Source organism: Bufo gargarizans, chromosome 4 (assembly GCF_014858855.1).
Source record: "Bufo gargarizans isolate SCDJY-AF-19 chromosome 4, ASM1485885v1, whole genome shotgun sequence".
Lineage (NCBI taxonomy): Eukaryota > Metazoa > Chordata > Amphibia > Anura > Bufonidae > Bufo > Bufo gargarizans.
The window spans coordinates 5498906-5514871 of record NC_058083.1 but is presented as its reverse complement, the minus strand read 5'-3'; the positions used below and the strand labels follow the sequence as shown (position 1 = coordinate 5514871).

At 47.4% G+C, this 15966-nt stretch overlaps 1 protein-coding gene across 4 annotated transcripts in view; it reads left to right on the top strand.

Moving 5' to 3' along the window:
* The first annotated feature begins 5856 nt into the window (after positions 1–5856).
* The window catches only part of RCAN2 (regulator of calcineurin 2), a 67159-nt gene continuing 57049 nt past the window's right edge, over positions 5857–15966 (top strand). The window contains exon 1 of one of the 4 annotated variants that reach the window (XM_044289651.1): positions 5857–5909. Coding sequence is in view for 1 of the 4 variants with exons in the window: in XM_044289650.1 (XP_044145585.1) it covers positions 7210–7231 (22 nt within the window). In the remaining 3 variants the exon portion in view is untranslated. The other 3 variants (XM_044289652.1, XM_044289653.1, XM_044289650.1) reach the window with 3 other exon arrangements.

The window sequence follows — 15966 nt, the reverse complement described above, 5'->3', positions numbered from 1 at the left end:
CAGTCTGCTTAAACTAATAACACTCAAATAATAAAATGTTACCATATTTTTATTGAACACACCATGTAAACATTCACAGTGCAGGTGGAAAAGTATGTGAACCCCTAGACTAATGACATCTCCAAGAGCTAATTGGAGTGAGGTGTCAGCCAACTGGAGTCCAATCAATGAGATGAGATTGGAGGTGTTGGTTACAGTTGTCCTGCCCTATAAAAAAAAACACACACCAGTTCTGGGTTTGCTTTTCACAAGAAGCATTGCCTGATGTGAATGATGCCTCGCACAAAAGAGCTCTCAGAAGACCTACGATTAAGAATTGCTGACTTGCATAAAGCTGGAAAGGGTTATAAAAGTATCTCCAAAAGCCTTGCTGTTCATCAGTCCACGGTAAGACAAATGGTCTATAAATGGAGAAAGTTCAGCACTGCTGCTACTCTCCCTAGGAGTGGCCGTCCTGTAAAGATGACTGCAAGAGCACAGCGCAGACTGCTCAATGAGGTGAAGAAGAATCCTAGAGTGTCAGCTAAAGACTTACAAAAGTCTCTGGCATATGCCAATATCCCTGTTAGCGAATCTACGATACGTTAAACACTAAACAAGAATGGATTTTATGGGAGGATACCACAGAGGAAGCCACTGCTGTCCAAAAAAAAAAACGTTTACAGTTTGTACAAGAGCACCTGGATGTTCCACAGCAGTACTGGCAAAATATTCTGTGGACAGATGAAACCAAAGTTGAGTTGTTTGGAAGAAACACACAACACTATGTGTGGAGAAAAAGAGGCACAGCACCCCAACATCAAAACCTCATCACAACTGTGAAGTATGGTGATGGGGGCATCATGGTTTGGGGCTGGATTGCCATCATCAAAAGAAAAATGTATTCCCAAGTTTATCAAGACATTTTGCAGGAGAACTTAAGGCCATCTGTCCACCAGCTGAAGCTCAACAGAAGATGGGTGTTGCAACAGGACAACAACCCAAAGCATAGAAGTAAATCAACAACAGAATGGCTTAAACAGAAGAAAAAATGCCTCCTGGAGTGGCCCAGTCAGAGTCCTGACCTCAACCCGATTGAGATGCTGTGACGTGACCTCAAGGAAGCGATTCTCACCAGACATCCCAAGAATATTGCTGAACTGAAACAGTTCTGTAAAGAGGAATGGTCAAGAATTACTCCTGACCGTTGTGCGCGTCTGATCTGCAACTACAGGAAACGTTTGGTTGAAGTTATTGCTGCCAAAGGAGGTTCAACCAGTTATTAAATCCAAGGGTTCACATACTTTTTCCACCTGCACTGTGAATGTTTACATGGTGTGTTCAATAAAAACATGGTAACATTTAACTCTCTGTATGTTATTAGGTTAAGCAGACTGTGATTGTCTATTGTTGTGACTTAGATGAAGATCAGATCACATTTATGACCAATTTGTGCAGAAATCCATATCATTCCAAAGGGTTCACATACTTTTTCTTGCAACTGTATATAACAATGTATCTCTAGACTGCATATACGGTAGCACTATATCTGCTGTCTGTATATAACCCTGTATGCCCAGCCTATATATATCACTGTATCTGCAGCCTGTATATAACCCTGTATCTGCAGCCTATATGTAACCCTTTATCTCCAGCCTGTATATAACCCAGTATCTGCAGCCTATATGTAACCCTGTATATAATCTATATTTGCAGCCTGTATATAAAACAGTTTTTCCATCCTTTATATAACACTGTATCTCCAGCCTAAATATAAGGCTACTTTCACACTGGCGTTTTGGCTTTCTGTTTCTCAGATCCGTTCAGGGCTCTCTAAAGCGGTCCAAAACGAATCAGTTTTGCCCTAATGCATTCTGAATGGATAAGGATCCGCTCAGAATGCATCAGTTTGCCTCCGTTCAGTCACAATTCTGCTCTGGGGGCAAACGGATCCATCCTGACACACAATGTAAGTCAATGTGGACGGATCCGTTTTCACTGACACAATATTGCACAATAGAAAACGGATCCGTCCTCCATTGACTTTCAATGGTTTTTAAAAGGAACCTGTCACCGGGATTTTGGGTATAGAGCTGAGGACATGGGCTGCTAGATCATCCACAATACCCAGTACCCATAGCTCTGTGTGCTTTTATTGTGTAAAAAAAACGATTTGATACATATGCAAATTAACCTGAGATGAGTCCTGTCCCTGACTCCTCTCACATACAGGACTCATCTCAGGTAATTTGCATATGTATCAAATCGTTTTTTTTACACAATAAAAGCACACAGAGCTATGGGGACTGGGTATTGTGGATGTGCTAGCGGCCATCTAGCAGCCCATGTCCTCAGCTCTATACACAAAATCCCGGTGACAGGTTCCCTTTATGATGGATCCGTCTTGGCTATGTTACAGATAATACAAACTGATCCGTTCTGAACGGATGCAGACGGTTGTAGTATCGGTGCGGATCCGTCTGTGCAGATCCATGACGGATCCACACCAAACGCGAGTGTGAAAGTAGCCTAAAACTGTTTCTCTAGCCTGTATATAACCCTGTATCCCCATCCTGTATATAACACTATATCTCCAGCGCGTATAAGGGGAAAATTGGTTACCTGGAATTTTGCTTTCCTTGAGTCCAAAGGCAGCACATGAAGGGTTAATCTTGCCTCATTCTCTCCACTAGGACCGCCGACCTAGATTAAATTAGGTGTCCGGGAAGGTTTTAGACCATGTCTCAGCTCTCTAGCACATACCGTTCCTAAAATATTCCCCAAAAAGGCATCAGCCAATAGAAGCTCGCAGGCGCTTAGTCTCCACATACACACAGTTTTACACCAGGTATCCATAACAACCCAGCCATTTATCTTCACTGCTGTAGGTCAGCTTTAAAGGGGCAGGGCGCTGTGGATGACACTCTTAAGGGAGCTGAGTGCTGTGGAGGCCACAGTTCAGGGGGCATGTAGAGTGGGGCAGGCTGCTGTGGAGGTCACAGATAAGGGGACAGTCTGCTATGGAGGTCAGTGTTAAGGGGCAGATTGCTGTAGAGGCCACTGATAAGGGGACGGGATGTTGTGGAAATCATGTTAACGAGGGTATTGTGGAGGTCACTAATAAAGGGGCAGCCGCTGTGGAGGTCACTGTTAAAGGGGAGGGCGCTGTGGCGGTTACTGTTAAGGAGGCTGGCTGCTGTGGAAGTCACTGTTAAAGGGGCGGTGTACTGTAGATGTCAATGTTATAGTGGATACTGTCGATATCTCTTAACGACACACACAAACATTAAATTAAATAGATGAAATGTATCCTTGTGAAGGTGGGTCCTTCTGCTAGTAGTATATATATATATATATATATATATATAAACACGCCCCATCAACTATACTCTGTGTTTTAAACATAATTTTCAGACAATAGATGCAGTACAATTTTTTTTATTTAGGTGGAGGTATCTATGAGCTGCCTTCTGACTCAAGGAAAGCAAAATTCCAGGTAACCAATTTTCCCTTTCTCTTTTCGTCCTTGGCTGCACATAAAAGGATTTGGATAGATAGCAAACAGTGGGTACTTCAACATAAAACTGCACTTAGTACACCCGTGCCAAAGGCTGAGCTTTTAGCATCGATGTCCAGACGATAATGTTTCACGATGGCGTAGACCAGGAAGCTGGATTACAAATATCCGTGACTGAGACTTCTGCTTGCTCCTCCCATGATGCTGCTGTGGATCTTGTCGAATGGGCTCTAAGCGGAAAAGGAGGGGCGTCACCCTCTAGGGAATAAGATTCCATAATTATGGCTTTAATCCATCTAGAGAGGGTGTCTTCTGTTCTTTGAAGATAAATTTCAGTAGCTCTTTTAACATCTAAGGTATGTAGGAGAGCCTGGTCTTCATCAAAAGGTTCTGGAAAGAATACCGGAAAGAAAGATTCTCTGTTCACTCTATTAGATGAAAATGGTACTTTGGGCAAGAAGGATGGCATGGTTCGCAATAGTACTCCATCTTGTAGAAATCTCAAATACGGATATTTAGAAGACAGAGCCTGTAATTCTCCAAGCCTTTTTGCAGATGTAATGGCGACCAGGAATAATACTTTACAGGACAGCCATTTTAGTTCAGCTTGTGCCAACAGTTCAAAAGGAGGACCTGTCAGTTTTTTTTAGAACCAGAGTTAAGTCCCAGACAAGTATAGGGTCTCTAATTGTGGTTTTACCCTTTCTACTGCTTTAAAGAATCGGAATATTAGCGGATGATGTACAAACTTGTTCTCAGTCATCGTGTTGATTGCTGTCATATGGACTCTCAATGTATTTGGTTTGAGACCTTTCTGGAAGTCATCTTGAAGGAATTAGAGAATGGAAGAAAAATAGTTTGTACAATTAGACTCCGTCAGCCAGGATGCAAATTTTTTCTATATCTGGAATCCCAGGAACAGTTTGGAAGTGGTAGAGTGGATATCCGATTTCTCCCAGTTGATCAGGAACCCTAGTGATTGGAGAAGGTTGGTCACCACCTGAAGATGAGTCTTTAACAGGCCCTTGGATGGAGCTACTATGAGCCAGTCGTCTAAATATGGGAATACTTGTAAGGCTACTTCCACACTAGCGTTCGATCGGATCCGTTCTGAACGGATCCGATCATAATAATGCAGACGTAGGCTCTGTTCAGAACGGATCCGTCTGCATTATTTTAGCATATAACAGCTAAGTGTGAAAATAGCCTCGTACGGATCCGTCCAGACTTTCAATGTAAAGTCAATGGGGGACGGATCCGCCTGAAGATTGAGCCATATATTGTGGCATCTTCAAACGGATCCGTCCCCATTGACTTACATTGTAAGTCTGGACGGATCCGCACGGATCCGCACGCCTCCGCACGGCCAGGCGGACACCCGAACGCTGCAAGCAGCGTTCAGCTGTCCGCCTGTCCGTGCGGAGGCGAGCGGAGCGGAGGCTGAACGCCGCCAGACTGATGCAGTCTGAGCGGATCCGCTCCATTCAGACTGCATCAGGGCTGGACGGCTGCGTTCGGGTCCGCTCGTGAGCCCCTTCAAACGGAGCTCACGAGCGGACCGACAAACGCTAGTGTGAAAGTAGCCTAAGGCCTTGAGACGAAGGCTCGCCACTGCCACAACCGCAATCTTTGTGAATATCCTGGGAGCGGAAGAGAGACCGAATGACAGATTCCAATACTGGATGGCTTGGGAATACACATGCTCTTTTTCTTCCTTCTTTTCTTTCTTCCTTCATCCTGATCAGCAGTCGTCTCCTTCTTAGACTCCATTATATTTTTTACCTCTTTTATTAAACGATTTGCATTTTCCTTTCTAAATAGAAACTTCTCTTCAGCAATGGTCAATTCATCTTCTGAACCAGAAGTAATTTCTCCTTCAGAGCGAGCCAGATTCCTCAGAGGAGGGAGATGGTAATGGGTACAGCTTCTTTTTACTGCCTTTCTTTTCTTTTAAGAACGTGACAGAATAGATTTTAAAAGTATCAACAACTTTTTAGTTTCATCATCAGCAGTCTGTAATATAACACTGTGTGTCCTCAGCCTGTATCATCAGCCTGTATATATCACTATATCTCCAGCCTGTATATAACCCTGTATCCCCATCCTGTATACAACACTGTGTCCTCAGCCTGTATATAACCCTGTATCTGCAGCCTGTATATAACCTGTGTACAGCCCCCCGACCTCTATATACAGCTCACGCTCCTGTATCCGCGCGCCGCCTGGACCGTATACACCGCGGTAATGAGGTAAGTTCTCAGGTTCACATCGCAATGTGGGAGGGAAGCGATGCGGTCGGGCGGCTGCTGATTGGCTGCGGCGGCTGTCAGCTGTGCGCCTGTGTACTGGAGCAGTGCGGGCGGGGACCGAGCAGGAGAGGACACACACAGCTGATCTGCCGCCGCCGCTGCAGGTAGGTGAGAGACGGAGCTCCGGGGGATGGAAGTGTTATTGTGCACGGTGAGGCAGATGGAGGTGGCTGCCAGGCAGAGAGGGCTCAGCACTGGCAGGTAGGTGTCTGTGGAGGGTACACAGGAGTTGTGCAGGACATGGCAGGCAGAGGTCAGATGTGTGACATCAGGAGATGGAGACCAGGGGGGCAGTGCAGGGGATTGGGCAGTGTAGGGCGGCAGGGGATGGGGCAGTCCAGGGGTGCTGGGGCAGTGCAGGGGTGCTGGGGCAGTGCAGGGGTGCAGGGGATGGGGGCAGTGCAGGGGTGCAGGGGATGGGGGCAGTGCAGGGGATGGGGGCAGTGCAGGGGATGGGGGCAGTGCAGGGGTGCAGGGGATGGGGGCAGTCCAGGGGATGGGGGCAGTCCAGGGGATGGGGGCAGTGCAGGGGATGGGGGCAGTGCAGGGGTGCAGGGGATGGGGGCAGTCCAGGGGTGCAGGGGATGGGGGCAGTCCAGGGGTGCAGTGCAGGGGATGGGGGCGGTGCAGGGGGAAGGGGCAGTGCAGGGGGATGGGGCAGTGCAGGGGTGCAGGGGATGGGGGCGGTGCAGGGGATGGGGGCGGTGCAGGGGGATGGGGCAGTGCAGGGGTGCAGGGGGATGGGGCAGTGCAGGGGGATGGGGCAGTGCAGGGGTGCAGGGGGATGGGGCAGTGCAGGGGGATGGGGCAGTGCAGGGGGATGGGGCAGTGCAGGGGTGCAGGGGGATGGGGCAGTCCTGGGGTAAAGGGGGATGGGGCAGTGCAGGGGGATGGGGCAGTGCAGGGGGATGGGGCAGTGCAGGGGGATGGGGCAGTCCAGGGGTGCAGGGGGATGGGGCAGTCCAGGGGTGCAGGGGGATGGGGCAGTCCAGGGGTGCAGGGGGATGGGGCAGTCCAGGGGTGCAGGGGGATGGGGCAGTCCAGGGGATGGGGCAGTCCAGGGGTGCAGGGGGATGGGGCAGTCCAGGGGTGCAGGGGGATGGGGCAGTCCAGGGGTGCAGGGGGATGGGGCAGTGCAGGGGGATGGGGCAGTCCAGGGGTGCAGGGGGATGGGGCAGTGCAGGGTGGAGAACGGCTGCAGAAGTTGCATATGGAAGGGGCTGCCCTGTGGAGGGAAGACTTGCTGTATTAGATGTGGCTCATATATATATATACCTTCCCTTGATTTAAAGAACATTGCACTCATAGAGGGCGGTGCATGTAATAAACCCAGAAAGTTACAAGAGGGTAGCATAAAGTAGGCTTCCTCCTTGGCAGCAGCCTGTCTTCTGCATCTGATACAGCATGGGGGTTCAGCAAAAAACAGGTATGGATGGCACCCACCGCCCTGCGATGCCATTTTTGCCATTTTTTTTAATTTAATTTTAATTTGATCCCTAAAGCTTCTTACGGTGTGGATACGGGTACGACCACGTGGTCAGGTTTCTGCATTTTGGAGCCAAAACCAGGGATGAATTCTAAAAACAGAGAAGACGTATCTGTCCTGTATAGCTTCTCTCCTTTTATGATCCACTCCTGATTTTGGCTGCACCAGGAAACCTGACGGTGTGGCCGGACCCTAATGCAGCAGTGTGGGGACAGCCCAGAGACTTCACTCTAGACCTCATCCTTACCAGGCACGTTAGATGAATGTCCACCAACCTACCGACTTGGACCACCAAAACGTCTATTGAGCGCGGTGGTTCCCCCCCCCCTCCCCCCGAAGAAACGGGCATGTTTTTCCAGGGTCCCTAATAATTAGGATATAGATGCGGAAGCAGAGGAACTGCATCATTTCACAGGTGGCAGTAAATCTATTACTATGGACATATAATACTTATCATGGCTCCATCAGTAGTTTTGTCTGTCAGTGATTTCCGGCTAAGGACCGGTTCACACAGTCACGTTACAGCTCAATACAAGCTTCGAGTCGTATGGAAAGGTATATAGTACATTGACATTTTCAGGACCATACGCCCTCCGCTTGGCTGTGAGCCAAAGAGACTCCATGAGCGCTGTTATTCGGGAAAATAAAACGTATCCTGGAATTATTTACACAAAGACGATAAATAAATAAAAAAATATATAAATATTTCAGACGAAAAAAAGACTTCCCTGGTGGTTTAGGCTACTTTCACACTTGCGCTTGATCGGATCCGTTCTGAACGGATCCAATCATATTAATGCAGACGGAGGCTCCGTTCAGTACGGATCCGTCTGCATTAATACTTTAAAAAATTTCGCAAGTGCGCAAGTAGCCTGCGCGGATCCGTTCAGACTTTCAATGTAAAGTCAATGGGGGACGGATCCGCTTGAAGATTGAGCCATATGGTGACATCTTCAAGCGGATCCGTTCCCATTGACTTACATTATAAGTCTGAACGGATCCGCACGCCTCCGCACGGCCAGGCGGACACCCGAACAGCGTTCAGCTGTCCGCCTGTCCGTGCGGAGGCGAGCGGAGCGGAGGCTGAACGCCGCCAGACTGATGCAGTCTGAGCGGATCCGCATCCATTCAGACTGCATCAGGGCTGGACGGAGGCGTTCGGGTCCGCTCGTGAGCTCCTTCAAACGGAGCTCACGAGCGGACTGACGAACGCTAGTGTGAAAGTAGCCTTAGAGTAGAAGTAATGAAGGGGTTAATATTTGATTCCATGGTGGTCAAGAGTAATGTTCCCTTTCTCGGTGGTCTGGACTAGAAGAGGGGTTAGTATTTTATTCCTTGGTGGTCTAGGGTTCAAGAAGGGGGTTAGGACCTGTAGTCTTCTAGGGTACAACAGAGGGTTAAAACCTGGTAGCCTAGAATTGAAAAGAAGGTTTATATTTGATTCCCTGGTGGTCCGGGGTAATGTCTCCTTTCTTGGTGGTCTAGACCAGAATAGGGGTAAGTAATTAATTCCCTGGTGGTTTACGGTACTAGAGGGGTTAATACCTGGTGATCTAAGGTTCAAGAGGGGGTTAATATATGTAGCCTAGAGAGTACAAGGGAGGCTTAATACTTAATGGTCTAGGCCAAGGATGCCCACCTTGCAGCCCTCCAACTGTTGCAAAACTACAACTCCCAGCATCCTGGACAGCCTACAGCTATTAGGGCATGCTGGGAGTTGTAGTTTTTCAACAGCTGGAGGGATGCAGGTTGAGCATGCCTGTTTGTAGGCTAACGTCCCCTTCCATAGTGATCTAACTAAGAAAGGTATCAGTTTATTCTGTGGTGATCTAAGGTACAAGAAGGGGTTAACACCTGGTGGTCCAAGGTAGAAGAGAGGATTGACATTTCTTTAGTGGTAACTATAGACTAGAAGAGATGTTAATAATCAATTCCCTGATGGTCTCGGTTAGAAAGGGTGTAAACATCTGTAAGAGGGTTAATACTTAGTGATCTAGGGTCCCCATTCTTTAGTGGTCTAGCTGACAGTAAGGGTTAATAATCAATTCTCTGGTTAACTATGTTACAAATGGGTGTTGAAACCTGGTAGAGGGTACAAGATAGTGTTACTAACTGGTGGTCTTGTGTGCAAAAGGGGGTTCCTACCGGGTGGACTTGGGTACAAAAGGGGGTTCCTTCCTGGTAGACTTGGGTACAAGAGGGGGTCACTACCTGGTGGTCTTGGGTACAAGAGGGGGTCACTACCTGGTGGTCTTGGGTACAAGAGGGGGTCACTACCTGGTGGTCTTGGGTACACGAGGGGGTCACTACCTGGTGGTCTTGGGTACACGAGGGGGTCACTACCTGGTGGTCTTGGGTACACGAGGGGGTCACTACCTGGTGGTCTTGGGTACACGAGGGGGTCACTACCTGGTGGTCTTGGGTACAAGAGGGGGTCACTTCCTGGTGGTCTTGGGTACAAGAGGGGGTCACTTCCTGGTGGTCTTGGGTACAAGAGGGGGTCACTACCTGGTGGTCTTGGGTACAAGAGGGGGTCACTACCTGGTGGTCACAGGTGTGAGAGGTGGTGTATGGTAGAACAGAGAATTAATACATTAATTTCCACTGGTCTAGAGTGGAAAGGGGTTAATATTCCAGTACCTGGTGGTCTAGTGGTGTCCTCACCTCCCCATTCTCCAGGGAGTTGTCCTGCTGTGTCCTGTCTGCCAGGAAGCTGAATGCAATTTGCACATGGTGTTCCGCTTCCCTTCCAGACGTGTACGGATTCGTGTTGGGGCAGAGAAGACTGTACGACCGCTGACTGTAAGATTGTACAAGACTTCATTACTAGAATTGTGTCTTATAGTCCACGAGTACACCATGTAGAGAAGTGGTGCCATCCAGGAGGAAGCGCGCAGTGTGTGCCCTAAAGACCACTGGGAAATGATTGCTGGACTCTAAACGAGTGCTGTAGGCACCTGCTCCACTTTCCCCGTGTACTAGCTTTAGTAAATCACCCCCATTTTTCATGTCCCTCCTAATTTGGTGTCCTGCATGGTGATCAGAAATGTTACCTACAGAATAGATCTGCTCGTGGACTATGGCTGAATGTATATGGCCGGTAACCAGCTTTTACCGGTCACTGCTGATATAAAGGGGTGGTCTCATCCATGCCAATTCCATACATCGTATTGGGATGCATAGGTGACATGGAGGGGAGACCCCTGCAAATACCAATTGCATTCTTCGAATATTAGGAGGAGTTCTGTGACCCCAGAAAACCTTATAATGCACACCTCGGCTACTGCAGACCCTTTTTGATGAGTAAGAGGGGAAATGTTTCCTCACCACCATTTATTCATTTATTGATATCAAATGCCGTCATCCTCTTCAGAAAACCGGGTGCAACAGGTGAGGTGTGTATTGTGAGGTTCTGCAGCGGCTGAGGTGTGTATTGTGAGGTTCTGCAGCGGCTGAGGTGTGTATTGTGAGGTTCTGCAGCGGCTGAGGTGTGTATTGTGAGGTTCTGCAGCGGCTGAGGTGTGTATTGTGAGGTTCTGCAGCGGCTGAGGTGTGTATTGTGAGGTTCTGCAGCGGCTGAGGTGTGTATTGTGAGGTTCTGCAGCGGCTGAGGTGTGTATTGTGAGGTTCTGCAGCGGCTGAGGTGTGTATTGTGAGGTTCTGCAGCGGCTGAGGTGTGTATTGTGAGGTTCTGCAGCGGCTGAGGTGTGTATTGTGAGGTTCTGCAGCGGCTGAGGTGTGTATTGTGAGGTTCTGCAGCGGCTGAGGTGTGTATTTTGTAGCTATGAACTGTATGATACACATTGCAGCTCCTGCAGAACCTCTTCTTAATGAACACCATATGTCGGTCAATCAGTGAATAAGGCTCCATTCCAATTTTGCGGAACGGGTGCGGACCCATTCATTCTCTATGGGGACGAAATAGATGCAGACAGCACACAGTGTGCTGTCCGCATTTGCGGAGCGCGGCCCAGTTCTTCCAGTCCGCAGCTCCGCAAAAGATAGAACTTGTCCGCAGCTGCGGACAAGAATAGGCATTTCTATAGGGGGTGCCGGCCGGGTGTGTTGCGCAACACACCACGGACGTGTGAATGGACCCTAACATTGTAGAATCTGATCTGTAACAGACTACTACAGGGAGAGATAAGCAGCGCCTTTGTGGTGGCGCTCATCTCCGTATGATCATTTATACACATTATTATTTACAGACAATGGATACTTGCCGTGGACGTGTATTGTAATGTAGTAGACTTTCCGAGAATTCCTGTATACCTTTGTGATACTATTTATTGCCGGTGGGAAGGGTGAATGTACCATGCCCTGCGCAGAGGATGCGGGATATTTCTGGAATCGGCATTCCCTGGTATTTATAGTGAATAGGAGGTTGGTTGCACGATACGGTATGTATCTACTCTATATTGTCCCCTGGAGAGAAGTTCCGCTCATGGCTGTAGTTGTAGCTAGTGTTGTCCTACAACCTGTTGCTCTCCTGCTGCTACTATAACTCCCATCATGGCTGCTTGTATATGAATTATATAGTTATTCTCTTGCGCCAAAATGGCGTAACTGTATGTCTGGCTTTAATCGACTTATAGTTACTTTGTTGTGTGGTCGCGAGCTGATCCTGTGCCATCCACTGTGGGTGTCACCTGTTACGTAAAGCTCGCACCCTTCTGCAACAGCCGGGATCGGAGCAAACTTGCTATTTAACCCCTTAGACCAGTCAATAACGACTGGTTAAACAGAGAGAGTGGGAGACACGGCCAATAGGCCGCTATGCCAGCAGACCTGCCTAAGGTATGGCATAATAGTGTACCTATCGGTAAAACACGAAAGGCAATAATACACTGGAGTACGGACGTTCCCATGACAGTGGGTGACAGAAGATCTGTGAGACTGGCAACACAGGCTTTGATCGGACAGGTTTCCTTGTGGATCAGTAGACGTCTGTGTAGTTTCTGGTACTGGCCACATCTCTAACCTCCAGGTGTTGCTATTGTGGTCATTTAACTTTCCTTATTTATAGTTGCTTCTCCCACAATGCTGTGCGGTTTATAGCTTGTGATATCTGTGGTCTGCTGGGGTTTGGTTCTCGGCTGAGTTCCTGTTGCTGCCATAGCTACTGGAAAGTTAAGTGTTTCCTTTCCCTTTTGCATTTTGTTTTGGTTTATCTGCGTGTTGTTTTTCCCCTGCCCTTTGTTGTAGGCCTGAGGGAGACTCCTGTTCATCCTTCCTTTCTGGAGGAACAGGTAGTCTGAGTCCTGTCACTATCACCAGGGTCTTTTAGGGTGAGTTAGGACTCTAGGTACTCCTGCGTATGAACTCCCCTACCTTTGGGGTCTGTTCATACTGATGGCCAGTCAGGACTGTGACTAGGGATTTGACTAAGAGGTGTCCTTCTTTCTTCCCTTGCTTTCAGGCCTTCTTCCCTCTCCTTTTTCGTCTGGTGTGGTGTCTCCCTCCCACGGACATGACAAGATCGCACAGTCAAATTCCATAGTAGGATAATTATATTATATATATAACGTTTAATAAATAGGTTCCTCCACAATTTAAGGAGTTATCAGAGATGCGCCACGGTCCGTGCAGCCTCCATTTCCGGGATCACTTGCCCTACATTGGTCATGTGATCCCAGCCTATTACAACCTGCAGCGCAAGCGTGAGTTTTAATATTTCACTAAAGCAATTGCAAGATATTCAGACTCGCACAGGCGCTGCGGATTCTAACCCCAGGCTGTCCAATGTACGGCACGTGATCCCGGAAGTGGTGGCTGCACGCAGCACATTCTTGGATAAATAATACTTATCCTCTATCCACTCTTTGGGACTGCCAGAGATAGCCGAGTACAGCGCTCATATATTTTTCGGCAGTCTCATGTAGTTAAATGCATGACCGCCGCTCCATTTAGATGGATTCCCGTTCTCGTAATCGTTAGGGGTCACACCACTCAAAACACTCAAAGATCGGATTCTTAGGCCCTATCCTGCGGAGAGGGATAAATATTGTCTGCGTTAAAACCCCTGTAAAAACAAAATGATTTAAAGCCAAAAAAAATGTATATAAAAAAACTCTATAGCGTGCTAAAATGGTGAAATAAAAACATACAGATTTGGTGTCAATTATAATAAATCTGAAATGTTATTTATACTGCACAATAAGCATGTAATAAAAAAAAATACTAAAAATCTATGTTAGAATTTTATTGAAAAAGTAAATACAATGTACATAACTCATTGTATGTGGCCCAATATTATATCACAGAAAAATATAACTCCTCCAGCAGGAAAACAAGCCCTTATGGAAAAATTTGCAGTCATGACTCTCGGAAAGCGGCAATGAAGACACGGAAAAAAAAAGGTCAATCCTTGGGGCCCAAAATAGGTTGTGTCCTGAAGGGGTTGAAGGGAAAGTTTCCATGTCTGATTATTCATTAAGAAGCCTTTCAGGATAAAAGATTACCTCCATTGTTTGACAATCATACATCAAATACATTCATTGTGTTACTGGGCAACAGGGGCTGCAGTACGTGGGTGACACCACTCCATCTCCATGCTCCTGTGGAGACTGGCAGGTGACACTCGCTAAGTACAGAAGGGCCGAGGCCACGTGTAGATGTGTGAAGAGACCATTTCAGTTCCACATGGTGGAAGGTGGTCCAGAAGGATCTCCAGCTTTGATGTGCACAGTTCTATTTAAGTAATTTCTCGAATTTATCAATAAGTCAATTGTTTGCAGATTTTTTTTATGTTACGTTTTCAGAATATATCACTTACTAGCAGAAGGACCCGGCTTCGCACGGGTATATTTCATCTATTTCATTTTATGTTTCCGTGTGTCCGCCCCATTAACTGTGACTTTCACAGTGGCCGCCCCTTTAAGGCTGAGTTCACACGAGCGTGTCCGGATAAGGTCCGGATGTGTTGCGGCAAACCTGCGCGAGTATGTACCCAATTGCAGTCAGTTTTGACTGCGATTGCGTTCCGTTGTTCTGTTTTTATCGCGGTGGCAATGCGTTTTGCACGCACGTGATAAAAAAACTGACTGTGGTACCCAGACCCGAACTTCTTCACAGAAGTTCGGGTTTGGTGTTGTGTAGATGTTACATGGTTATAAGGGAAAATAATAGCATTCTTTAATACAGAATGCTTAGTAGGTGGTCAATTGAGGGTTAAAAAATAATTAACTCACCTTCTCCTCTTGATCGCGTAGCTGCCTGTCGTCTCTTCTTACTTCTTTAATCATGAGCTGCCAGCTAAAGGACCTGTGGTGATGTCAGATCACATAGTGATGGACCATGTGATTGGACCATGTGATCTGACGTCACCACAGGTCCTTTAGCCGGCAGCTCATGATTAGTTAATTTATAGATGAGAGTTAATTTTTATTTATTTTTATCAACCCCAACCCTCAATTGACCACCTACTAAGCATTCTGTATTAAAGAATGCTAGTATTTTCCCGTATAACCATGTTATAAGGGAAAATAATGCAGTGAATAGACTGTCATCTTAGCAACAATGTGTGAAAATCACACCGCATCCGCACTTGATTGCGGATGCTTGCTATTTTCACTCAGCCCCATTCACTTCTATGGGGACTGTGTTGCATCATCATAAGAAGCTAGAGGAGAGGTTGCTGAGTTGCTCAGTAGGTTTGGAAGCCCAGGATGGCCTTGCATGCTTAGTCTGTAATGTAACTAACCTGGAGGCAAGAAGGTAAGAGGCCAACTGGAGAAGTAGTTGAGGAGATTAAGAAGATGGTTGAGGAGCAGTTGCTAGTAGGGCTGAAACGATTACTCGATTAAATCGAGTAATTCGACACACAAAAATCCATGTCACGTGACCATGGAGCAGGACTGAAGCGCTTGCTATTACTCCTGCTCCATGGTCTCCTGCTGGCCCACAATACTCACCTTTCCAGCAGGGGGCCTCCAGACACTCCACATCCATGGTCCCGCTCTGCACTGACATACGCACGCCTTGACCTGATGCGCTGTGTGACGTCAGATGCAGAGCACTGCGGAACGATGGAGTGTCGGCGGCGCCACTGCTGGAAAGGTAAGTTTGTGCGACTAAGGACGGGCTCCCGGAGTGCACAGCGTCATAGCAACCAATGATGCTGTGCACTCCAGGTGTCAGGAGGAGCAGGGGGGAGATGATTGCACAAAGGGGGGGGGGAAACCTGCTGGCACAAAGGGGGGGAGGGACACTGCTGGCACAAAGGGGGAGGGCTGATAGCAATGGGGGGGAACTGATGCACTTGGGCTCATCACACAGGGGTGAACAAAGGGTGTTGGAGACTGATGGCAGGGGGTCTTATGAGTTTTTATAAAGGAAAACAGTCTATTAATTCATTTTTTCTTATTAGAGTACTCGATTAATCGTAAAAATAATCAATAGAATACTCGATTTCTAGAATAATAGTTTACTGTAGCCCTAGTTGCTAGTCAGTACATGACTACGAAATTCGAATAACATTGCATGCTGTCAGAAAGTTAGGTAGATATAGTAAGCTAGGACATGAAGGTGAAATGGTAAGTGAAGAAGTAGTTGGGTAAATCAGAAAGGTAAGAAGTTTGAGGAGAAGTTGCTGGTCAGTACTTGGCTAGAAGCTCTGGATGGCATTTCAAGCTGTGAGAAAGGTAAACAGGTGTCATAGACTAGGTCATGAGGGA